Below are 27,047 nucleotides of genomic sequence, written 5' to 3' on the forward strand. Positions count from 1 at the left end.
GGGAAAGGTCCTACCCCTTCGGGGGACTTAAGAGCACTTATTTGTGTTTTCACATTCACCTTTTTTGTTCACTTAATGTTTTTTTTTTCTCACTACCACGGATTAAAAAAAAAAAAAGGTTGTCACGTGATTGGAATGCAGTCCCGACGCCCACTGATTGTTAGTGTGGCCTGATAGCTCTCTCTCTCTGTGGTCAGATTGCGTAGTCACTGTGCTCCCAGCACAGAAACATCAGCCTCCCACGGTCGCATATACGCAGCGTGTGGGCATTAAAGACCACCCTTTTTGCCACCACATGTGTTACGCTGGGGGCAGCAACAGGCTAATTAGTTTACATTTCCAAAGGAGACAGAAAAAAAAAATGGATAAAATACATTCGTTTTTTCTGGTCATCTCTTCTCTATGTCAATGTTCTCACCAGTTGTAAATACAACTTTCTTAGTAACCAGTCTGGTTTCAATAATAGTGAACTGGGGCAATTCCAAGGCAGACACCCCTGTCACGGCCACTTCTTCACCCCCCTGCCAGAAGAATTCAATGTCGTCCGTTGTGTAACCATCTGCAGAAAAAAAGATAAATAGAAAAAAGATTCAGCATACCGAAAAGCTTTGAGTGGAAACTTTGTTTCAAATATTTTTGAAATAGTTCACCTACAGCAGCGATTTGCAATTAGCGGACCTCCAGCTGTTGCAAAAAAAAGTCCCATCATGCCTCTGCCTCTGGGTATCATGCTTGTGGCTGTCAGAGTCTTGCTATGCCTCATGGGACTTGTAGTTCTGCAACAGCTGGAGGTCCGCTAATTGCATGTCACTGCCCTACAGGATAACAAGACAAGCACACAGTGCAGCCTACAGTGTTAGTTACAGTGACAGCTACTGGCAGTAAGACTCGCCTTAAAGTGACACTAAACTCTGGTTTATAATAAAAATGTTATACAAGTATGTATTCTTAACCCAGAAAAGTCCGTTCTATTTCTCTCAGCTGCCTTCAAATCCCCAAATTCCCTTTTTACTGCTGTAATCTAACTTCCTGTTAGAGAACATTCGTTCTCCGTGTTCCCACTATATGTACTGTATGAATGTAGCCACCCCTCCATAGTCCCACTGTATGTATGAATGTAGCCACCCCTCCATAGTCCCACTGTATGTATGAATGTAGCCACCCCTCCATAGTCCCACTGTATGTATGAATGTAGTCACCCCTCCATGGTCCTACTGTATGTATGAATGTAGTCACCCCTCCATGGTCTCACTGTATGTATGAATGTAGCCACCCTCCATGGCCCTACTGTATGTATGAATGTAGCCACCCTCCATGGTCCTACTGTATGTATGAATGTAACCACCCTTCATGGTCTCACTGTATGTATGAATGTAGTCACCCCTCCATGGTCTCACTGTACGTATGAATGTAGCCACCCTCCATGGTCTCACTGTATGTATGAATGTAGCCACCCTCTATGGTCCCACTGTATGTATGAATGTAGCCACCCTCTATGGTCCCACTGTATGTATGAATGTAGCCACCCTCCATGGCCCCATGGTATGTATGAATGTAGCCACCCTTCATGGTCCCACTGTATGTATGAATGTAGCTACCCTCCATTGTCCCACTGTATGTATGAATGTAGCCACCCTTCATGGTCCCACTGTATGTATAAATGTAACCACTCTCCATGGTCCCACTGTATGTATGAATGTATCCACCCTCCATGGTCCCACTGTATGTATAAATGTAACCACTCTCCATGGTCCCACTGTATGTATGAATGTATCCACCCTCCATTGTCCTACTATATGTATGAATGTAGCCACCCTCCATGGTCCCACTGTATGTATGAATGTAGCCACCCCCCCATGGTAACACTTTCTAAACGCTTCTCAAACACGCTGTAAACCCCACAGGGATGCTTGTGATATGTTTTCAGTGCGTGTACATTAAAAGGAGGAGTCCAGCCTGAGATCATTGGGTTGGGCTTCTCCTATTGGGTCACAGAAGTGCAATCCGTTTTGCACCCCTGTGACCCTTTTTCAGCGGGCAGCAGTCTGAAGTTGGCTCTCAGCTGACGTCACTGGAATCAGTCCAGGCACCGCGTCATCCCGACTTAGGAAGTCTGGATCCGCCAGCTGCCTGGACTGATTGCAGAGACGCTGAGAGGGTGAGACGGCCGCTCCCCGTCCCGCCACAGCCCAGCGCTCCAATGAGCATGGAGGATTAGAGCATCATACGTACTGACGAGAATGTTCGCTCAGATGCCCGTATGAACGTTCGTTCGAAAATCTACCAGTGTATGTATGGCCAGCTTAAGGCATATAGGAAAATCAATGCAGTTCCATTTGGATCAAATAGCCTCCTGAAAAAGGGGGTTTAATAAAGAAACGTCATCCTCCATGACCACACTCACAGCTTTCTATCTCCAGGGTGCAGTTCTGCTGGTCCAGGGGATATCTGCGGAGATCCATCATACAGGCTGCAGTTGTTGTAATTCTGTGAACAAAGAAGAAGTTTGTTTATCAAGTTCAGACTTTTTTTTTTTTTTGTTTAGAATTTTTTAAAAGGTGTTTTAGTCATAGATGTGTGTGCACCCCAAAGTAACAAGGATGGGGCACTGTTACTTCCTCTGATACCAACAATAGGGCACTATTCCTCCTTCCCACTGATACCAAGGATGGGGCACTTGTTCCTTCCCCTGATACCAACAATGGGGCAATATTCCTCCTTCTTCCCACTGATACCAAGGATGGGGCACTTGTTCCTTCCCCTGATACCAACAATGGGGCAATATTCCTCCTTCTTCCGACTGATACCAAGGATGGGGCATTTGCTCCTTCCCCTGATACCAACAATGGGGCAATATTCCTCCTTCTTCCCACTGATACCAAGGATGGGGCACTTGTTCCTTCCCCTGATACCAACAATGGGGCAATATTCCTCCTTCTTCCCACTGATACCAAGGATGGGGCACTTGTTCCTTCCCCTGATACTAACAATGGGGCAATATTCCTCCTTCTTCCCACTGATACCAAGGATGGGGCACTTGTTCCTTCCCCTGATACCAACAATGGGGCAATATTCCTCCTTCTTCCCACTGATACCAAGGATGGGGCACTTGTTCCTTCCCCTGATACCAACAATGGGGCAATATTCCTCCTTCTTCCCACTGATACCAAGGATGGGGCACTTGTTCCTTCCCATACCAACCCCTGATACTAACAATAGGGCAATATTCCTCCTTCTTCCCACTGATACCAAGGATGGGGCACTTGTTCCTTCCCATGATACCAACTATGGGGCAATATTCCTCCTTCTTCCCACTGATACCAAGGATGGGGCACTTGTTCCTTCTCCTGATACCAACAATGGGGCAATATTCCTCCTTCTTCCCACTGATACCAAGGATGGGACACTTGTTCCCTCCCATGATACCAACCCCTGATACTAACAACGGGGCAATATTCCTCCTTCTTCCCACTGATACTAAGGATGGGGCACTTGTTCCTTCTCCTGATACCAACAATGGGGCAATATTCCTCCTTCTTCCCACTGATACCAAGGATGGGGCACTTGTTCCCTCCCATGATACCAACCCCTGATACTAACAGTGGGGCAATATTCCTCCTTCTTCCCACCGACACCAAGGATTGGGCACTGTTCCTTCCCCTGATACCAACAATGGGGAAATATTCCTCCCAATGCTACCAAAGATAGGGCAATGTGTACCCCCATTGACTCCAGGGCATTTCCTACTCTCACTAGCCCCGGTGCGGCCCACTCAAAGTCTGAAGGAATGTAAACTGGCCTTTAGTTTAGAAAGTTTGGAGACCCCTGCTCTAACTGATACGTTTGCAGGACAGCTTGTTCTTTTGGAAAACAGCAGATTTACTGGCTGGATCACCAGGTGCAAATAAAGGAAGGAAAACCTAAAAGAAAATGAATGCAGCCGTCACATCTAAAAAATTGGTAAGCTGCAACATAAAATGTTTGCTTTTGGGTTTAATATGGCTTTAATCACTTGTCCACAGAAGATTTACCCCCCTTCATGACCGGGCCATTTTTTTGTGACACGGCACTGCATTACTTTAACCTCTTGCCGACCGCCCGCCTGCCCTCGTTTGACGACGGCAGAATGGCTCCCCTGCGCGAATCGCCATAGCTGCGCAACGGGCGCTTTAAGGGGTATAGGGGGCACGCACGCGCTGTGGTACTGAGGAGCCGATGTGCGTGCCCGGTGCCTGCGATGTCCGCCGGGCACATGCGATCGCTCGTGACAGAGCAGCAACGTAGATCACACAGATCCACGTCCTGTCAGGGGAGCGGAGACAGATCATGTGTTCCAAGTATATAGGAACACTGATCAATCTCCTCCCCCAGTCAGTCCCATCCCCCCACAGTTAGAACACACACCGAGGGAACACATTAAACCCCTTGATCGCCCCCTAGTGTTAACCCCTTCCTTACCAGTGACATTTATACAGTAATCAGTGGCTATTTTTTTTTTAGCACTGATCGCTGTATAAATGTCACTGGTCTCAAAAAAGTGTCCGATGTGTCCGCCGCAATAAAAACCGCAGAGGTGATCAAATACCACCAAAAGAAAGCTCTAAATGTGGGGAAAAAAAGGACGTCAATTTTATTTGGGTACAGCGTCACACGACCGCGCAATTGTCAGTTAAAGCGACGCAGTGCCGTATCGCAAAAAAATGGCTCGTTCAGGAAGGGGGTAAATCCTTTCCGGGGCCGAAGTGGTTAACTGACAATTGCGCAGTCATGCAACGCTGTACTCAAATAAGATTGAAGTCATTTTTTCCCACAAATAGAGATTTTTTTTTTTTGGTGGTATTTGATCACCACTGCGTTTGTATTTTTTAAGCTATAAACATGAAAAGACAGACAATTTTGAATATATATATAAATATAGATATCTATATATATAGATAGATATCTATAGATATCTATCTATATATATAGATATCTATCTATATCTATCTATATAGATAGATAGATATAGATATATATCTATATATATATATATATATATATATATATATATATATATATATATATATATATATATATAGATAGATAGATAGATAGATAGATAGATATAGATAGATATAGGTAGATATCTATCTATATCTATCTATATAGATATATATATTTTTATTTTTTTACTTTCTGCTATAACATAGGCAATAATTTTTTTAAAAAAAATCTAATTTCTTCATAAATTTAAACCAATATGTATTCCGCTACATGTTTTTGGTAAAAAAAAAAAAAAAAAAAGACATTGGCGGAGTTTAAGATGTCGTGCAGCGTGTATCTATGTTTCTACTAGGTTTCCCTCATCATATGTTATTATAGTCGGCGAGGTGCAAGATTTGTTTGTTTTGTGTGTTTTCCTACTTTATGATACTTTATTAACTTGATATGTTATTTGTTTATATGTATCACAATAAGAATATATTATGGACAAATTTGATATATTATTTGTTTATATATATTACAACAAAAATATCCTATGGATTAATCTGATATATTTTGATTATATGTATTACAAAAAAAAAAAATTAATAAAAATTATTTGATTTAAAAAAAAAAAATCCCAATTAAATGCAAGAGTAACTGTATAGAATGTATACATGATAAGTAAGATATGGATGAATGGTAGGGGTGAATGGAGTTTGGACATGGTAAAAAAAAATATGTCAACGGTTCAGTTTATAATACTTTATTAACTTGATATATCATTTGTTTATGTGTATCACAATAAAAAATATATTATGGACTAATTTGATATATTATTTGTTTATATATATTACATCAGATCTATTATGTCAGAAGGTTCAGTTTATAATAGGTTATTAGAAATTGGGATGGAAAGATGATATTTTAAATATAGGATGGTATATAATAATATATATGATGAAAGACATGTACATGTATTTATATAATTGTTTTAAAAATCAATAAAGAAGGACTGAAAACAAAAAATCCCAATAAGTGTATATTGATTGGTTTATTTAAATGTTATAGCATCTACAAACTATGAGATATTTTGATGGAATTGTTTTTTATTTTATTTTTTTTATACTAGTAATGGCGGCGATCAGCGACTTATAGCGGGGCTGCAATATTGCGGCAGACAATCTGACACTTTTGACACTTTGCAGGAACCAGTGGCACTAATACAGCGATCAGTGCTAAAAAATATGCACTGTCACCGTACTAATGACACTGGCTGGGAAGGGGTTGAACATCTAGGGCGATCAAAGGGTAAGCTGTGTGCCTAGCCAGTGTTTGTGTGTACTGTATGTGCTGCTTTTACTAGGGGAAGAGATAGATTTTATTCCCTGCGTTGCAAAGAAAGGAAATCCATCACATCCCCACTGTAGGAACCGAGATCTACCATGGTTACATTAGCAGAGTCCTGAGTCTCTGCCTGACGATCGGCGGGGTGCCGGCGGACCCCAAGTACTGGCACCCGCAGATCAGCCTCTGCTGTGAATAATCACAGCAGAAGAGGCCCGCTGGCTGCGTGCACGCCCCACCCCCTACTGGTGAAAGTGCAGAATCACGTATATATGTGCGATCCTGCGCAGGAGGGCTGCCCCGTAGCAGTAAATCTGCTATGGGGTGATCCTCAAGTGGTTAACTCACATGACATAAAATAAATAAATAACAATCATGTAAAAAAATAAAAATAAATAAATGATACTTCAAGCCGTATGTTCAATAATAAAGCACACTGCCCCATTGTAGCGTCAAATAGATCAAATTATTTTTTTTGTAATAACACTGCAGGCTGGTAGAATCCAAGACGTTTTTTTTTTTTTTGCTATATTTCTGTCTACAATAGGAATAATCAGTTTCATTTCAAGTGGAGTTGGTTTCTATGGAAACAAGAAGAAAGAGGATCGGGGAGGGGAAACATATAAATGGGAGGTGGGTGGGGAGTAAATGTATGAGGGGTGACGCAGGAAAAAGATAAGCAATGAAACAGAGGTAATGAGGAAAAAGGGAAACATTGAGACGTTCGTGTATCGCCCCGATCTCCGTGTACCGCTCCTGTTACCATGTACTGTGCGCGCTATATATATCCCTGCACTGCATAGGGGGGGGGGGGGGGGGGGGGTGTTACTATAGATAGATATTGCATGTACTCACATGTACGAGGATACAAATAAAATGCACAGTTGGAAATGCTGCTGTTAATATACATCACCACAAAAAAGGGAATAATTCCCAGTAGATACATTACACATTTATCTGTAACAGAGCGTAAAACAAAATGGGAAAAAATAGATACATTGTAACCACTTGAGCCCCGAACCTTTTCCTCCCTAAATTCCCTTGAGTCCCAGAATGTTTTTTTTTTTCTTTTGTCGATTCTCGGTTCTGCACATTATACCTTACCAACATATTATACATCATTTTTTTTTAATTGACCGTATTTATTGACACCCTAATTTTATGAGGGAAGCTTCAGGAAAAACTTACATTTTAAATAAAGAACTTTGAAGCAAAATAAGGGTCAGTGCCCATCAATGCAGCCTTATCAGTGCCCATCAATGCAGCCTCACCATTGCCCAGTAATGCAGCCTCACCATTGCCCATCATTGCAGCCTGATCTATGCCCATATGCAGCCTCACCATTGCCCATTATTTCAGCCTGATCTGTGCCCATATGCAGCCTCACCATTGCCCATTATTTCAGCCTGATCTGTGCCCATATGCAGCCTCACCATTGCCCATCATTGCAGCCTGATCTGTGCCCACGTGCAGCCTCACCATTGCCCATCATTGCAGCCTGATCTGTGCCCACGTGCAGCCTCACCATTGCCCATCATTGCAGCCTGATCTGTGCCCACATGCAGCCTCGCCATTGATCATCATTGCAGCCTGATCTGTGCTCATATGCAGCCTAACTGTTACCCCTCATTGCAGCCTGATCTGTGCCCATATGCAGCCTCACTATTGCCCATCATTGCAGCCTGATCTGTGCCCACATGCAGCCTCGCCATTGCCCATTATTTCAGCCTGATCTGTGCCCATATGCAGGCTCTCCATTGCCCATCATTGCAGCCTGATCTGTGCCCATATGCAGCCTAACTATTGCCCCTCATTGCAGCCTGATCTGTGCCCATATGCAGCCTCACCATTGCCCATCATTGCAGCCTGATCTGGGCTCATATGCAGCCTCACCATTGCCCATCAATGCAGCCTGATCTGTGCCCATATGCAGCCTCACCATTGCCCATCATTGCAGCCTGATCTGTGCTCATATGCAGCCTCACCATTGCCCATCAATGCAGCTTGATCTGTGCCCATATGCAGCCTCACCATTGCCCATCATTTGCAGTCTGATCTGTGCCTATATGCAGCCTCACCATTGCCCATCATTGCAGCCTTATCTGTGCCATATGCAGCCTCACCATTGCCCATCAATGCACCCTGATCTGTGCCCATATGCAGCCTCACCATTGCCCATCATTGCAGCCTGATCTGTGCCCATATGCAGCCTCGCCATTGCCCATCATTGCAGCCTGATCTGTGCCCATATGCAGCCTCACCATGGCCCATCAATGCAGCCTGATCTGTGCCCATATGCAGCCTAACCATTGCCCATTATTTCAGTCTGATCTGTGCCCATATGCAGGCTCTCAATTTCCCATCAATGTAGCCTGATCTGTGTCCATATGCAGCCTAACTATTGCCCCTCATTGTAGCCTGATCTGTGCCCATATGCAGTCTCACCATTGCCCATCATTGGAGCCTGATCTGTGCACACATGCTCCTCACCATTGCCCATCAATGCAGCCTGATCTGTGCCCATATGCAGCCTCACCATTTCCCATCATTGCAGCCTGATCTGTGCCTATATGCAGCCTCACAATTGCCCATCATTGCAGCCTGATCTATGCCCATATGCAGCCTCGCCATTGCCCATTATTTTAGTCTGATCTGTGCCCATATGCAGGCTCTCAATTGCCCATGAATGCAGCCTGATCTGTACCCATATGCGGCCTAACTATTGCCCCTCATTGTAGCCTGATCTGTGCACATATGCAGCCTCACCATTGCCCATCAATGCAGCCTGATCTGTGCCCATATGCAGCCTCACCATTGCCCATCAATGCAGCCTAATCTGTGCCGGATTACACAGTGGAATTTCCTGTTTACTCAGCGCTCGCAGTCACACACAGTCCCACCTCCTTGGCTGGCTCTTATGATAGACTGAACACTGGTCCAATGCCGGGACATGTGATGTCTATCCTAAGAGCCAGTCCAGGAGGCAGGATTGTGTGTGACTGCGCCCTTCCCCTCCGAGGCAGCCAGGTACAATATCGGCGTACACTTATTACCAAAAGTATTGGGACGCCTGCCTTTACACACACATGAACTTTAATGGCACCCCAGTCTTAGTCCATAGGGTTCAATATTGAGTTGGTCCACCCTTTACAGCTATCACAGCTTCAACTCTTCTGGGAAGGCTGTCCACAAGGTTTAGGAGTGTGTCTATGGGAATGTTTCACCATTCTTCCAGAAGCGCATTTGTGCTGTCAGGCACTGATGTTGGACGAGAAGGCCTGGCTCGCAGTCTAATTCATCCCAAAGGTGTTCTATTGGGTTGAGGTCAGGACTTTGTGCAGGCCAGTCAAGTTCCTCCACCCCAAAATTGCTCATCCGTGTCTTTATGGACCTTGCTTTGTGCACTGGTGCGCAGTCATGTTGGAGCAAACAGGGGCCATCCCAAATCTGTTCTCACAAAGTTGGGAGCTTGAAATTGTCCAAAATGTCTTGGTATGCTGATGCCCTAAGAGTTCCTGTTACTGGAAATAAGGGTCCAAGACCAACCCCTGAAAAACAACCCCACACCATAATCCCCCCTCCACCAAATAATTTGGACCAGTGCACAAAGCAAGGTCCATAAAGACATGGATGAGCGAGTTTGGGGTGGAGGAACTTGACTGGCCAGCCCAGAGTCCTGACCTCAACCTGATAGAACACCTTTGGGATGAATTCGAGCGGAGACTGTGAGCCAGGCCTTCTTGTGCACATCAGTGCCTGACCTCACAAAATGCTCTTCTGGAAGAATGGTCAAACATTCCCATAGACACACTCCTAAACCTTGTGGACGGCCTTCCCAGAAGAGTTGAAGCTGTGATAGCTGCAAAGGGTGGGCCAACTCAGTATTGAACCCTACGGACTAAGACTGGGATATATATATATACATATATTATATATATATATATATATATATATTATATATATTATATATATATATATATATATATATATATATTATATATATTATATATATATATATATATATATATATATATATATACACACACACACACACACACACACACACACACACACACACACACACACACACACACACACCTTTTTTCTCGAAGAATAGATGAAGGTACTCTTTCTCCCTCCCAAGTTACCCTCCCCCCCCCCAAATCTCCCTGCCCGCTCCCTACCCACCACTCAGTGCTGACTCTTATCTCAGCCCCTTACACAACTCCCAGCACCACCCCTTGAAGTGAATACAGAACCAAGTATTGTTTTTTGGTGCTAGGTAATTTGTGGAACTTGTTAAAGATAACAAGAAAGGTGGATCAATTTCATTTGACGATCTATGGGCTTTTACACCGTAAATTTTTATGCACCAATTGGGCTCCCATAGGAATTTTAAGGGTCATTAGGTCAAGGTTCCCACTGCGCTGTGCGTATGTTATTTGCATTCATCAATAGTCTAGTCTCCTTGAACATTTCTGCTGCAGGTTACCTTCTCCTGAGCCCTCAGCCTGGTAGGTCTGAACTTGTGGCGCCGATTTCCCCCTTGTTTGTTTTGTGGATACGAGTAGTGAAGAAATGGTAAAAAAAAAAAAATGACAACAGCATGCTACAAAGAGGGACACAGGCAGCCAGAGGGAGTCAGGATGTCAAAGTGGCTTCCTCGGTTGCAGACGGAGGGCATATCACTATGCCGGGACTAATCGAGCTGGCCTGGGACTATAAAATAAGTGTCTGCTGACTGCAGCTGTTTGGGGGTGTTAGGAGATATTTGGGGTGCTTGCTTTGCCTGTACACCCAAGAAGCCATAGCCAGTACATACATTCAGTGCTGGAAGTGCCGGTACTGTGCACCGCTGCGTTCCTGATGATAAAAAGCCCTGAGTATATGCAGTAGATCACTGTATTTTCTGCTCATAAATCTTATCTGACACAGCCATAGTAGAGTTTGTGTCGGTGGTGACTTCACAGTAAACAACATTTGTTCTTTTCAAGGCTGGCAGAGCATTATGGCAGTGTTCAGTATTCTAAAAAGTGTTTTGACCTTTCTAGCTATGCTTAAGTTGCCTTTTAAACTTGAATATGTTCTGAAGACCTTTTGAAGCAGTAGACTGATTACATAGGAAAATCAAGTAAGGAAGGTTTTTTTTTTTGCCTATGCATGGAGCAGTAACAATATTATCAGCTCTCTGTATGTGTGGGTAGGACCACCAATGGGGAAGGGGGGTACAGGCAGCCCTTCTGTACTGGGCCTGGGCCTCAGCAAGGAGGCCTGTGGCTGCCTACATTTTCCTTCCCTATGAGTGATTATATTCCCATTCCAAGATAGTCTTCTAGTGAAATATTGCTAGGAGTATGACACACGCACCTTCTTTCCGGTCAGATCTGAATGTAGTTCTGGGCCTTAGTTATCAAAAGTCATATTCAGCCTTCTACCCACTGAGGTTCTTATACCTTGGTGCAGGGGTCTCCCACCTATGGCCTGTGGGCCATAGCCGATGTCTGGACCTGGATCATCTGCTGGTGGCACTTTGCCTTCCAGAGCAGAAGGTTGTAGTTTCAGTGTCCCCCAGCGAGTATTTCCCAGCAGATCCCAGTAATCAGTTTCAACCTGATGCTGGCTACTGGGAGGGTATTTAGGTCCTCCCCTACTAGTGCCTCTCGCTCCAGTGTTTAGCTGCTTCCAGATTCTGTCCGCCATTGATCCTGCCCTGTACCCAGCTGCCTTGTACCTGCTCCCCCTTGTTCCTTATCCCAGTTTTGGTTCCCCCTTCCCATCTGCTCCCTGCACCTCCAGTTTTCCCCTGCTTTTCTGTTGCCCATTTTTGTATATATTGTATATAGTTGTTGTTAGTTAGGCTTTTCTATTGGGTTGATTATTTATGTATACTGTCACTGGGTTTTTGGTTCACTTATATTTTTATGTTTCCTGTATGCTGGTGTTTGGATGGATTTTGTTTCCCTATAAATAAATCTCACTTAAAGCATGCACAGTCTGGTCCCAGTTTACTTTATAGCCACTCAGGTCTGGCCATCCCTACTGCTGATTCTTGACAGCCAGCCCACTACTGTATTTTGCCTGGCCCCCAGCTAGGGTCAGTGGTGTATCCTCAATATGCACAAACTGAGGATTAAAGTTAGCAAAGGCTGTCTGTGGTCTCCACTTCTGATCTAAGGGGGGACTCTGACAGGTATCCTAACATAAGGGGAGACTATAAAGGGGGACTCTGATGGGCATCCTGATGTAGTAAGGGACTATGATGGGGACACTAATGTAAGGGGTAACTCGGATGTAAGGGGGGACACTGATGGGGACCAGTGGTGGTCCACCCATTAGGGGCGCACAGGGTGTTTTTATGAAGATGTGGATGAATGAGAAGATCTGGACAGCCGCACACCGGGGTAAACTGATTAAATTCTTCTTTTTATTTGTAAAACAGGATCATAAGATACATGAGACACCACTGGAGTGGTACAGCACAACATCTGACGCGTTTCACACTTATACAAAGTGCTTACTCATAGCTGTTTTTTTAAAGAACGTAATTAGAGCCAGAGGCTTCAAAAAAGGGTGGGCCCAGGTGTGCCGCTGCCCCCCCCCCCCAAAAAAAAAACCTGCCAGCCGCCACTGATGGGGACCATGTATTAAGGAGGGATTCTCATGGGGACTCTGATGTAAGGGGAACTCTGATGGGGATCTCGTAAAAAGGTGGACAGATTCCCAAAAGACTGGTATACAGTGACCCTAGACAGTATGCTGTCAAAATATATATGATTTATTGGACATAAAACATTGATTGCAAAAAAGACAAGAACAGTCAAACCTCCACTGAACACCGAAAATAACAACGTTGTTATTAAATCATTTAAAATGTAACACATACAGAGCCAAGCAGCACAAACTCATACGAGCGGGTGAATATATCCTCTATCCACTGTGTGGCTAAAAGATCGACAGGGGGATTCGCTCTTTTTGAGCAATATCGATCCCTCAGAAGGGGGGTTGATGAGATAACACCACACATGGGCAATGGATCTCCCGCTCAAAAAGAGTATCGATCTGAGGGAAGACAGGTATCTATACAATCAAGTGTAACGATATACATATATTAGACCAAACCCTCTTCCTATAGATACAGGTAGGGGCTGAGAAATGGAAGTAAGCCCTATGAAGTTGAAGAAACGATCCAATGATGAACAAGACAGTGTAGATCTTCACCTGTGACAAACGCCCAGATCAGCAAATTGAAAAGTGCTCAGACATAAAAAAAAAAAAAAACCCCAAAAAAAACAAAGGTTTTGAATTGACTGTTCTTGTCTTTTTGCAATCAATGTTTTAATGTCCAATAAATCATATATATTTTGATAGCATACTGTCGGGGGTCACTGTATACCAATCATTTGGGAATCTGCCCACCTTTTTACGAGATTGTCTTTTTGGTATGTTGATCCACATTTGGCTTTGTGGAATGACAGATGCAATATAAGTGTTCTGGAGATTCCTCTTCATTAGGGTGAGTCACCTAATCTGATGGCGGAACTCTGATGGGGACCCCAGATGGTGTCTTCTTAGACGAAACATGTCTGGGCGAGCCCTGCTGATGCCATTGCCTACAATGATGTTTTTACAAGCGCTTGTAGAACTCTGATTGGGACCCCAGATGATGTCTTCTTTGACGAAACGCATCAGGGCGAGCCCTGCTGATGCCATTGCATTGCCTAAATTGATGTTTTTACAAGCACTTGTTTTATTCTTCTAAATGTGAGTGTTCCCATTTTTTATTAAATTCCCATTTATACCTACGGGTTCACACTATGTGGGGTATTTGCTTCCTTCTCGGTTATACTGCATGATTTATGGTAAAAGACACAGCCCACCAGGACTTGTGGACATCAGTTGCCTTCAAGCCATGCCTGTTTTGAGCCATCTACAGGAGGTAAGGACATCTCCCATCTTGGCTAGAAGTATACGTGCGAATGTTCCATTAATTGGTGTTTACACCATAAGCTTTGGTGACTCGTTGGGCGTACGCTTATTTGAGTCCATCAGTTCCGGTATGCCTTCTTACAATCGGTGGTGGTTGTCTTCCATATCTACTCATCCTAGCATTTACGCTATAAAGGACTACATCTTCCCATTTGATCCAGTCTTATCTTATATATTCACTTTTTTCACTCATTTTTTTCACTCTATGGACTTATTATAATATAATTCACGGACATTAATATTGCTCTTATGGTCACAATCATTGCATAATATTTATGGATTTAAGATGACATAGTTTTGAGCACACCAGTTATCGGTTACATATCTCAAATTCTTTAGCCATACAGAGTTTTTTCACTAGCGCCGCACATATGTTATAAAGAACTCTAACGGGGACCCTAATGTAAGGGGAACTCTGATGGGTATTTTGTTTTTCGGCTCATAAATGTTTGTAAAATACACAATGTGGCCCCTGTACTGGAAAGTTTGGACACCTCTTGCCTTGGTGGAAACATTTCTATGAGCAGTCATTGTTAAGACCTCCAAAGTGGTCACAGGAGGTGGATCGGGGTTGGGAGGAATGGGAGGAATGGGGAAACCCTGTCTATGCATGAAGCTACAGTTCATTGAGGGAACTATGAATGCCAACATGTACTGTGACATACTGAAGCAGAGCATGATCCCCTCCCTTCGGAGACTGGGCCACAGGGCAGTATTCCAACATGATAATTACCCCAAACACACCTCCAAGAGGACCACTGCCTTGCTAAAGAAGCTAAGTGCCTCTTCTCTTCGGGGACTTTAATACCCTTTTAGGAGGGTGATGATAATTATTGCTCTTTACATAATAAGCAATGACTACCTTATGCAAATTATAAATTACATACAATAGTTTTTCATAATTGGGGATATCAAATCGAGATGTTGGAATCGTATGTAGTGGACTGGATTTCAAAAAAACAATGAACTCCAATAGCTCAAAATGGCCAATGACTCACCTTAACCCATAGAGTACTGTACCATCTGGGTGCAATCTTATCATTCGATTCTTGACTGTGACTCCATGTAGAAACGATTTCTTGTCATTCAGAAAATATGTATCTGGGAGCCAAAGCTGGTCGGCCACTCTGTTATCCAGTGTGAGATTCAGGGGGAGGGCAGTATAAGCCAAACGCTTATCACGCCAACTCTGCTGGAAATACATGGTGATGGTATAGTCCTACAACAGAAAAAAAAAAATTAAAAAGATCAATTAATCAAAAAGGAGACAATTAATATCTGTGAAATGGATCAAAGAGCTGAATCTGGTGGATCTCCAGCAAGGCAGATCTTTTCATTCATCTTTAATATCAACAAATCTGCCCCCTTCAAACACAGCCAAAATGGTGTCCTCTGACATTTTCATAGTTGTCTATAAATAGTAGTCTATTTAATTGAAAAAAAAAAAAAGAAAAAAAAGAAACATAGCTATTCATTAACTAAAAATGCATATACATTCGTTCTGTGCCTATTAATTACCATTACTTATTATTTTTAGGGTTTTTTGTTTTTTTTTACACAGTGCATAAAGCTGTGGTTGTTGGTTGGTCAGAAAGTTTTTACTTTCCCTTCTAGTAGTATGTACTTGGGCTATTGTTTGAGGCTATTTTATCTTCTGGTTAAATGTTCTTTGGCTATTGCTTTAGACCCCTTTCACACTGGGTCTGCGGCCGTGTTAGCGGTAAAGCGCAGCTCATTTTATCGGCGCTTTTCCGCTGTTTAAGCGGTGCTTAAACCCCAAAGAAGGGGTTTAAAACTCCCGTGTTCCAATGGGCAGGGCATTTTGGGAGCGCTAAATACAGCGCTCCCAACCCGCCCCAAAGATGCTGCTTGCAGGGCTTTTTGGAACGTCCCGCAAGCGCACCGACCTGAGTGTGAAAAGTCACACTTGCATGAATGGGAGGCGGTTTTCAGGGCCTCCTGAAAACCCCCCTGGTGTTAAAGGGGTCTTAGTCTATTTTTGGTCAAATGGTATTAGACTGCTGTTTTAGGCTATTTTCACTTCTGGTCAAATGCTCTTAGTCTATTGTATTAATCTATTTTTGAAACATTATTAGACTATTGTTTTAGGCTATTTTCTCTTCTGGTCAAATGTTCTTGGATGTTAGGCTATTTTTGGTCAAATGTTATTAGATTATTGTTTTAGGCTTTTTATTTCTCCTGGTTGATTGTTCTTAGGTTATTGTACTAGGCTATTTTGGTCAAATGTTATTAGAATATTTTTTTTAGGCTATTTTCTCTTCTGGTCAAATGTTTTTGGACTATCGTTTTTGGTTGAATGGTATTAAGCTATTGTTTTAGGTTATTTTCTTTTCTGGTCAAATGTTCTTAGGTTATTTTCTCTTAGGATAGAACGTTCTTAGGGTATTAGGGAATGTTACATTCTTCATGTGAAAGACAACTTAAATATCAGAAAATAACGTTTTGCACATATTACACTGGATGTGCTGCACACAGCTTATTAAAACTTCATGAAAGTATGCAGGTTGTGTCTTTCTCCCTCACAGCCCCCCCCCCCCCCCTTTTCCAATGGTAATTCCCAACATTTAAAATGACAACATTGTTCAGACACAGGATATAGAGACATTGTTTATAAACATTGATCAGACAGGAGATAGAGAGATACAAAGTAACATTGTTTATAAACGTTCATACAGGAGATAGAGAGATATAAAGTAACATTGTTTATAAACATTGATCATACAGAAGATAGATGGATGCAAAGTAACATTGTGTATAAACATTGTTCAGATACAAGCTAGAGAGATGCAAAGTAACATTAATGTTATTACATTTATACCCGTGTTTATTTTGTATGAACTCTCATATACAGTATGTATTTCATCTCTAATGTTTACCTGGAGTTCCGCTTTAGAATGATAGATTTAATAGATTCATATTAAAGCAGTATTAAATGCAAAAGCAAACATGTATTATATATTTATATAGATCTTAGATGTGATGGCTGCATTTGTTTTCTTCTTTCTTTCCTTTACTTTTACCTGGTGATCCGACCAGTAAGTCTGTTGTTTTTCAACCAAACAAGCTGTTCTGCAGATGTAACAGTTACAGGGTTGAGACAAACCATTTACCACGGACAGGGGTGATTACAGTGAAAAGCTTTTATTTATTTATGTAAAACCTTTATTCCAAAAGGAACAAAGCCATTTGCTGTAACTGCTTATAAAGTGTGATCTGGAGTTCAGCTTTAAAGGGGTTGTAAAGGTAAATTTTTTTTAAAAAAAAAATAACAAACATGTTATACTTACCTTCACTGTGCAGCTCGTTCTGCACAGAGTGGCCCCGAACCTGGTCTTCTGGGGTCCCTCGGCGGCTGTTTCAGCTCCTCCCCGCAAGCATTAACCACCTTAATGCGAGCTCCCTCGCATGGTGGTGAGTGCTTGCGGGCGCGCTCCCGTGATACAGCCGGCGGCTATAGCCGCTCGCTGTATCACTCGGCCCCGCCCCCCGGCGCGCCGCGTCATCGGATGTGATTGACAGCAGCGCGAGCCAATGGCTGCGCTGCTTTCAATCCATCCACTGCAGCCAATCAGCGACCAGGCTGAGCTGCAATGGAGATGACGAGAACGAGCAGCGGAGATTCGAGGCGTCAGGTAAGTAATACGGGGGGGCTGGGGGCGGCGGTACTGTCAAAAGTTTTTTCACCTTAATGCATAGAATGCAAAACCTTTACAACCCCTTTAATTTGTTATCCAAATCTGCTAGACCACCTAACGACCCCCCCCCTCCCCAAGACTGACAATGCTGCTGTCCAAAGGTTCCCCCTGTGCTCCTTCATCCAGAGTGGGGGGGGGGGGCACTGTAATACAGGAGCCGTGTAGGTGAAAACAGAGGTGAAAAGGAAAACGAATGCAGCCACCACATCTAATGATTGGTAAGCTGCAATATAATACTTGTTTGCTTTTAGGTTTAATACCACTTAAATCCTCATGAAAAGCAAACAGAACAGGTTTGAACAATTTCGGATTGGATAAACGGCATAATAAACTGAATACGAAGGTAGAAAAACTGGAACAAATCGTTGCAGAATCTAAGAGGATTAAATACCAACAGGACATCAAGTACTATTTAAATAATGAGGAATATAATTGGGGTGCAGAGAGCCCTTTAGAAATGTACACTTTCAGTCCATTTTGGAAAAGGCGTTTAAAGAGGGTGACTTTTAGCACCTTAGAACAATCAGTTGCCACTTCAGAATCCTCTGATATGATGTCCTCCAAACCTAATACGTCAGCGGAGGACATCAATATCGGCAATGTTTTAGTCACAAAAACAGGCATCAGGATTCGTAATACATATATATAAGGAAATCAAACGCAATACTAGAGTAGGATGGAGACAATGCTCACTTACAACATTATCTGCAAGACGAAAGAGTGCTCAAGAAACAACGAAAAAATTATATTAATTTGTCTTTAGTAGTATTAACTGATAAGGTGTTCTTTTATTGATTTTTTTTTTTTTGTTTTTTTGCCCCATATGTCATTTTTGTATTTATTTAGGACTAATATTGATTTTACTAATTTTTTTGGAATACTGACTTTAACCTGCTGAGATTATTATGCTCAGATATGCCTCCTCCTACCTCTTCACATACAGACTATATGGCCAAGTTTGTGCACATCCTTACTATCTACCATAGAATAAGCGTGCAATATTAACTTATTAGTCCCTGATCTCAACCCTACTTTTGGAAAACCTTTGGGATCAGGTCTTCCCATCCAACATCACTACCTGACCTCAGCCTTACTGAACACCTTTGGGATGAACTGGAACACCAATTGTTTGCCAAGTCTTCTCATCCAATGTTTTTTTTTTACCCCTTCTGAACACCTTTGGGATCAGGTCTTCTCATCCAACATCAGTAACTGACCTCAATCCCACTGAATACCTTTGGGATCAGGTCTTCTCATCCAACATCAGTACCTGACCTCAATCCTACTAAACACCTTTGGAATTAAGTCTTCTCATCCATCAGTACCTGACCTCAACCCTACTGAACGCCTTTGGAATCAGGTCTTCTTATTCAACATCAGTACCCGACCTCAACTCTACTAAACACCTTTGGGATCAGGTCTTCTTATTCAACATCAGTACCTGACCTCAAACCTACGGAACACCTTTGGGATCAGGTCTTATTATTCAAAATCAGTACCTGACCTCAACCCTACTGAACACTTTTGGGATCGGGTTTTCTTATTTAACATCAGTACCTGACCTCAAACCTACGGAACACCTTTGGGATCAGGTCTTATTATTCAAAATCAGTACCTCAACCCTACTGAACACTTTTGAGATCAGGTCTTCTTATTTAACATCAGTACCTGACCTTAACCCTACTGAACACCTTTGCGATCAGGTCTTCTCATCCAACATTAGTACCTGACCCCAATCATACTGAACACCTTTAGGAATAACTGGAACACCAATTGGTAGGCAGGTCTTCTCATCCAATGTTTTTTTTTCACCCCTACTAGACACCATTGGCATCAGGTCTTCTTATTTAACATCAGTACCACACCTCAACCATACAGAACACCTTTGTGATTAGGTCTTCTTATTCAACGTCAGTACTTGAACTCAACCCTACTGAACACCTTTGGGATCAGGTCTTCTTATTCAACATCAGTACCATACCTCAACCCTACAGAAAACCTTTGGGATCAGGTCTTCTTATTCAGCATCAGTATCTGACCTCAACCCTACTGAACAGCATTGGGATCAGGTCTTCTCATCCAACATAAGTACTTGACTTCAACCCTACTGAACACCTTTGAGATCAGGTCTTTTCATTCAACATTAGTACCTGACCTCAATCCTACTGAACACCTTTGGGATGAACTGGAACACCAATTGGTAGCCAGGTCTTCTCATCCAATGTTTTTTTTCCACCCCTACTAAACACCTTTGGGATCAGGTCTACTTATTTAACATCAGTACCTGGCCACAACCCTCCTGAGTACCCGACCTCAACCCTACTGAACACCTTTGGGATCAGGTCTTCTTATTCAACATCAGTACCTGACCTCTACCCTACTGAACACCATTGGCATCAGGTCTTCTTATTCAACATCAGTACCTTACCTCAACCCTACTGAACACTTTTGGGATCAGGTCTTCTTATTCAATATCAGTACCTGACCTCAACTCTACTGAACAGCTTTGGGATCAGGTCTCCTCATCCAACATCAGTGCCTGACCTCAACCCCACTGAACACCTTTGGGATCAGGTCTTCTTATTCAACATCAGTACCTAACCTCAACATAACTGAACACCTTTGGGATAAGGTCTTCTTATTCAACATCAGTACCTGACCTCAACTCTCCTGAACACCTTTGGGATCAGGTCTTCTTATTCAACATCAGTACCTGACCTCAACCCTACTGAACACCTTTGGGATAAGGTCTTCTTATTCAACATCAGTACCTGACCTCAACCCTACTGAACACTTTTGGGATCAGGTCTCCTCATCCAACATCAGTACTTGACCGCAACCCTACTGAACATCTTTGGGGTCAGGTCTTCTTATTCAACATCAGTACCTAACCTCAACCCTAATTAAAGGAGAAGCACAGCCAAAGCTCATTTGGCTGTACTTCTCTTGTGGATCACAGGAGTGCAGTCCGGTCTGCACTCCAGTGACCTGTTTTCAGCAGACAGCAGGCTGTTGGCTGACGTCACATAACCGGTCCAGGCTGGGCAAGATAGCGACAATAAAGTTGGTATCTGCCCACATCCCTGGCTCAGGCTCTCGGCGAGCCACTGAGAGTCTGAGCTGGCCATGCTTGTCCTCTCCACAGCCCAGCGCGTGGGGGGGGGGGGGCAGAGCATGTGACTGACAATCACCAGCTCTCTGCTCACAGAACTCTGAGAAACAAGTGATCAGCGGTCTTTGAGCACTCAGTTCACAGTCTTATGCCCCGTACACACGGTCGGATTTTACGACGGAAAATGTGTGATAGGACCTTGTTGTCGGAAATTCCGACCGTGTGTGGGCTCCATCACACATTTTCCATTGGATTTTCCGACACACAAAGTTTGAGAGCAGGCTATAAAATTTTCCGACAACAAAATCCGTTGTCGGAAATTCCGATCGTGTGTACACAAATCCGACGGACAAAGTGCCACGCATGCTCACAATAAATAAAGAGATGAAAGCTATTGGCCACTGCCCCATTTATAGTCCCGACGTACGTGTTTTAAGTCACCGCGTTCAGAATGATCGGATTTTCCGACAACTTTGTGTGACCGTGTGTATGCAAGACAAGTTTGAGCCAACATCCGTCGGCAAAAATCCTAGGATTTTGTTGTCGGAATGCCCGAACAAAGTCTGACCGTGTGTACGGGGCATAAGAGTCGGCAGGGGACAGATGCAGCATCGGACTGATGCTGTATCCACCTAGGTAATTATGATTTTGAAAAAAAAACCTTTAGGATGAACCGGAAAGCCAATTGTGAGCCAGGACTTCTCTTCCAAAATTCCCACAGACACAGAAGATTGAAGGCTGTTATAGATGCAACAGAGCACAATTAGGAGATAGAGACAGAGTATTCTCATTGTGACAGGAAGTGCCCTAACAAGGAGACCCTCAGGGCTGGGACAACAGTGATTATCTTTAAAAAAAGTTGCAGATTTAAAAAGATCGAAAACGGCTTTTGAAATAAAGATGCAATTTTAGCGAACACACTCTAATGATGTTCAGCAAAAAAAAATTAAAAATTGGCTAGTTTATCAGACAATTGCAAATGTTTTTATAAATAATACAAACCTACATTTATATGTATTGAATCTTCGCTGTATCAGGCACAGAAAAAAAAAAATCATCCTCTTTATGGCAAATGTTAGTGACAGCTGGGGTAAACAGTGACAATTTAAGAAATGTATTTGTTTAGTGACTGATGAAAGGAAGATAATGAGTGAAAACAGTCCCCGGGACAAACTATGCGACTTTGACAAAAAAAGCCTCATAGCACTCTGAGAAAAGGGTCCATCTCCAAGCAAACTCAGAAAATAGCAGCTCTGAAAATCTTTTAAAGTAGGACTATAGCAAAAAAAAAAAACTGTTTACAAATGAATAAACAATTAAAAGATAAAATGACAAAACCAGCTTTTTCTGCACGATTCACAAAGATTTCCCCCCGCAGTACTTTTTTCTGCCTCAAGATGTCCTCAGTCTGATGGCCAGCATCATTCAGTCCACTTCCTTTGGAGCTCACGTCATCCTGGACTCACCCCCAGCCTATGACTGGACAGTGGAAGGAGAAGCAGCACGGGGATGAGCTCATGTGAGCTCAATGTGCTTTTTGCACCACCATGTTCTTCTGTGACGTCATCGGGGGCTAGCTGTCTCTTCCTCCCGCCCCCCTGATGGCAGGCATGTCATGAGGGGGTGGCTGCAGGTACCATAAAGAAAAAGACGCCCCCCTGCCCCCCATGATGCAGCACGTGTGCAGTAGAATAAACTCTGGGTATTACCTGGACTCTGCAGGCAAGAGAAATGTCCTTCTCACTTAGACAAGATTCCAGGAAGGGGGGGAAGGGAATATGGAATTCCCTAAAAAAGGCCAGGGAGCAGTGGCTTCCATAAAGGGCGTAGGAGCGCCGCTCCCCTAATCCATGCGTCTGGCCCCTAATATACATGCAGGGTGCCGGATGCATGGATTGCAATGGGGTTATTTTTTTTTTTTAGAAGCACATGACTAGAACCAAAGGTTCTAATTGGCTTAAAAAAAGGGTGGGCTTGGGGTGCAGAGCAACGCGCCCTAAAGCCCACCCAGTTGTGTGACATTAGCGAATGAATATTCGTTATTGTCTTCCTGATTCTCCTCCCGGCCAACCAGGAAGCAGATTTGCAGCCCCCCCCCAAAAAAAATGGAGCACCAGCTGCCACTGCCAGGGAGGTTTAACATGAACAACTTTGCAGCAAGTTTACTACATGGCCTCATTATGTATTTACACACAGCAATCAAATCCCCACTAATCAAATACATTTAGTTAATTTTATTTAATCTTTCTTCCTAGCAAAGCTCCTCGATGTTCCTTATCTATTTAGTTGTCATTTTCTGCACTTTTTCAAGTTCTCCAACATCCTTTTTTAAAATAGCAATTCAAGAACGTTTAAAAATTGGCTTCAAGTGGTTGTACTGGAGTGATGCCTGCAGCTACCATTTTTTTAGAGCCGACGGTCGTCTCTCTCTCGTAAAAAACAACCGATGCGGCTAATCAGCTTGGTTCCCCCCTCCTCCCGCCACCTTCCGCCGCTCTCTCGTCCCACCGGGAGACCCGAGCGACCAGACGGCATGTATGCCGGCTGGCCAGAGTCCGGCTTTGATCGGGTCTCGGATGTAGTAACCCGGAAGCGACGTCGTGACATCACTTCCGGTTTACTCTGAGCCCACGGCACCAGTTTTCAAACATCGAAAGTATTTAAAAATGGAGATCTTGGCGTTTTGAATACTTTCAAGTGCAGAGGAGAAGGTTGGGTCTTATGCCTCGTTTCCACTGAGTGGATCGGTTCGGTTTGGTTCAGTTTGGTACGCTATTTTGGGTGTTTGCATTATGAAAGCGGCCCATACAACCGAACCGTACCACTCCATTCAGGGTCCTGCTTCAGATGTGGGGCCATAGAAAATGGAACGGTTCGCTTAGGGCGGAGCTACAATACATTCCACTGATTGGCTGACAGAAAACCCTCTGCTGTGCTATGCTAAGGCATTTTTTTCTAAACCCTGTATGGCCCCTTGTAGTCCCACTTGCAGTGGAAACGCTCACCAGAATAGACCGGACCATTCTAGGCCATTCAAACTGTACCGACCCGAACCGATCCGCTCAGTGGAAACGAGGCATTATAGACCCCAGATCCATCCATAAAGAGTACCTGTCACCGCCTATTACTGTCACAAGGGATGTGTACATTTCTTGTTACAGCAATAAAAGTGATAAAAAAAAAATTAAAGGGGCAGTGTAAAAAATAAATAAATAAGGAAAAAAAAAAGTAGTGCCCCATCCCTCTGTGCTCGTGCGCAGAAGCAAACGGATACGTAAGTCGCGCTCGCAAATGTAAACAGTATTCAAACCACACATGTGAAGTATCGCCATGATCGTTAGAGTGAGAGCAATAATTCTAGCACAGAACCTTCTCTGTAACTGTAAACTGGTAACCGTTAAACATTTTTAAAGTGTCGCCTATGGAGATTTTTAAGTACTGTAGTTTGTTGCCATTCCACGAGTGTGCTCAATTTTAAAGCATGACATGTTAGGTATTTATTTACTCGGCATTACATCATCCTTCTGTTTTTTTTTAAATTCATTAAAGTGTATTTTTTCCAAAAAAAATTGCGTTTGAAAGACCGCTGCACAAATACCGTGTGACATAAAATATCGCAACAACCGCCATGTTATTCTCTAGGGTCTTTGCTAAAAAATATATATATATATATATAATGTTTGAGGGTTCTAAGTAATTTTCTAGCAAAAAATAATGATTTTAACTTGTAAGCAACAAATGTCAGAAAAAGGCCTGGTCTTCAAGTGGTTACTATCATAATGTGCAATTGCATACTAGCACGTTATGACAGGGCTTCCATTTTCACCCGGTTTTCCTTCCGGGTTTGCGGGCTGTGGCTGCTTGACTGACCGAGCCACGATGACCCCACTCCCGTGCATGCATGCAGGAGTCACGGCCGCGGTACGGCTTTCTCTATGGACCAGTGGCGGCCCATCCATATGGGGCGCCTCCCCCCTAATCCATGCGCTGGTCCCTAATCTACATGTCGGGTGCTGGACACATGGATTCCAATGGGTTTTTTTTTTTTTTTTTTTTTTTTAGAAGCACATGATTAGAGCCTCTAATTGGCTTTAAAGGGTGGGCTCAAGAGCACTGCGCCCCGAGCCCACCCAGTTGTGTGACAATAGCAAATTAATATTCGCTATTGTCTTCCTGATTCTCATCCCGGGGAATCAGGAAGTGGGTCCTGAGACCCGTTACCCAATTGAGAGGAGAAGCGATCCTATTGGCTGCCTACGAGGAAGAGGTAGGAGGTGCACAGCGGAAGCCGCCGTGCTGCCGAGGAGGAGGAGACGCAGGGGAAGCCACCACCTGCTGCCCAGAGGAAGCGCCGCCCGCGACCTAGATGGGGTAAGTGCGGGGCTAGTGGTCGACCGACCGACCAACCGGGGGTTTGGTGTATTGTTTGCCAACCCCCCCAAAAAAAATATTTCACCAGCTGTCACTGCTATGGATGGCATACTGTCCATTGAAAGCGCAATGCGCATGTGTGGGTGACGCTATTTACTGTACATACAGGTACGCCTTATTATAGGCTTACCTGTGGGTGTAAATAAAAATTGCCTTTGCTACCACTTTAAGTCTTTTCTCAGAATCAGAGATTCTATCCTGATATTTCTCAGCCTTTCTCAATGATCAAAATCTCCCATCTGGATTCTGAGGGCTGTGTTTCGGGCCTTACGCTCCATATAGTTTTGATGGATTAAGTTGAAGCATTGAGGCCATTCCGCCTGCCTATTTTCACAATCGTCTGCGTTCTCTGTTCACTGTAATTGCCAAAAAAACAAAAGATAAACTGCTCAAGGATTAGGAAAATAGCAATAAACTTGCTAATAACTGCCAGTTCAGATTAGGTTGCTCTTGGTAATGCTTCCTCTCCATAAGAGAATAGGCAGAAGGAGCGCTACCGCATATTCGAAGACTCTTCCCAAACTGCAGCACAAGAGTTAAAGTAAGCCCCAGGAACTTCTGATCTGAGAGGCGTATACCTCCACCACCACAGAAGACCAAAGGCCCCAGGCATGCTAAGGCAATAACCCTGGTGCAAGAGACTCCAGCATTTAGGTGTGGGCAGAAGGTAGAGGCGCAACGTCCAGCCTTACTGCTGGCAGCTTGCAAAACTCTATTACAGACTGATGGTGCACCAAGTGATACTAACAGTGTACGCCTAGGGACAAATGCTCTGACTGCGGACTTCTTGCATTCTGCATACTGCCCTAAACGTTAGTTCTGCTCGGTGCACCGTCCAGCCCCATCCAGCTGCAGCAGCTGTCAACCCCTCATAGAGATTTACAGGCTGCCGGGGCTGGTTGGTGCACCTATACCTTCCGCCTGCCCCTAAACGCCCGAGTCTCATGCACCGGTGACTAAATGCCCAGTGTGCATGAGGCCTTAAAATATCTGGCAAAAATAAAAAAATATATCAAGTACACCCTTGCAGTTCACCTTTACATTTCCCAGAGTGTAATCCCTTTAAACATGCAGAAAGTATATAGAGCAATACCTGTAGACTACAGAAAATCCTGTGTGCACCTAACTTTCTGTTGTAGGCTGGCAATGCCACCTCTGCTGCAGTGAAACCTCAACCAGTTGTCTTGACTTCTGAAATACAGCTTATCTCCTCCCCTCCCCTATCCATCCCACCCCACATGCATACAGTGGTGCCCATGCGTTTACATACCCCTGGCAGAATTTGTAATATGTTGGCCAATTTTCCTACACCAGTGCCACCAAACAAGCCACTAATGCCCTGTACACACAACCGGTTTTCCCGTCGGAATAAACTCTGAAGTTTCTTCTGACGGAGTTCTGACGGAATTCCGCTGAAACTGTCTTGCGTACACACGATCACACCAAAGTCCGACCGTCCAGAACGCGGTGACGTACAACACTTACGACGGGAC

The 27,047-nt window shown here is 43.6% G+C and overlaps 2 protein-coding genes across 3 annotated transcripts in view; one reads left to right on the forward strand and one right to left on the reverse strand.

The window, feature by feature from the left end:
• Nucleotides 1-27,047, forward strand: part of TMEM35A (transmembrane protein 35A) — a 269,462-nt gene that overhangs the window by 62,291 nt on the left and 180,124 nt on the right. The window lies entirely within an intron of this gene.
• LOC141108729 (gamma-aminobutyric acid receptor subunit beta-4-like) overlaps nucleotides 1-27,047 on the reverse strand; it is a 181,183-nt gene that overhangs the window by 18,874 nt on the left and 135,262 nt on the right. Inside the window, exons 4-6 of the mRNA XM_073600621.1 lie at nucleotides 15,294-15,514; nucleotides 2,405-2,487; nucleotides 419-559 (exon numbers count right to left, since the gene is read on the reverse strand). Of these exons, the coding sequence (XP_073456722.1) occupies nucleotides 419-559; nucleotides 2,405-2,487; nucleotides 15,294-15,514 (445 nt within the window). The remainder of the gene's footprint in view (nucleotides 1-418; nucleotides 560-2,404; nucleotides 2,488-15,293; nucleotides 15,515-27,047) is intronic.

This window comes from Aquarana catesbeiana, linkage group LG09 (genome assembly GCF_042186555.1).
Source record: "Aquarana catesbeiana isolate 2022-GZ linkage group LG09, ASM4218655v1, whole genome shotgun sequence".
Classification (NCBI taxonomy): domain Eukaryota; kingdom Metazoa; phylum Chordata; class Amphibia; order Anura; family Ranidae; genus Aquarana; species Aquarana catesbeiana.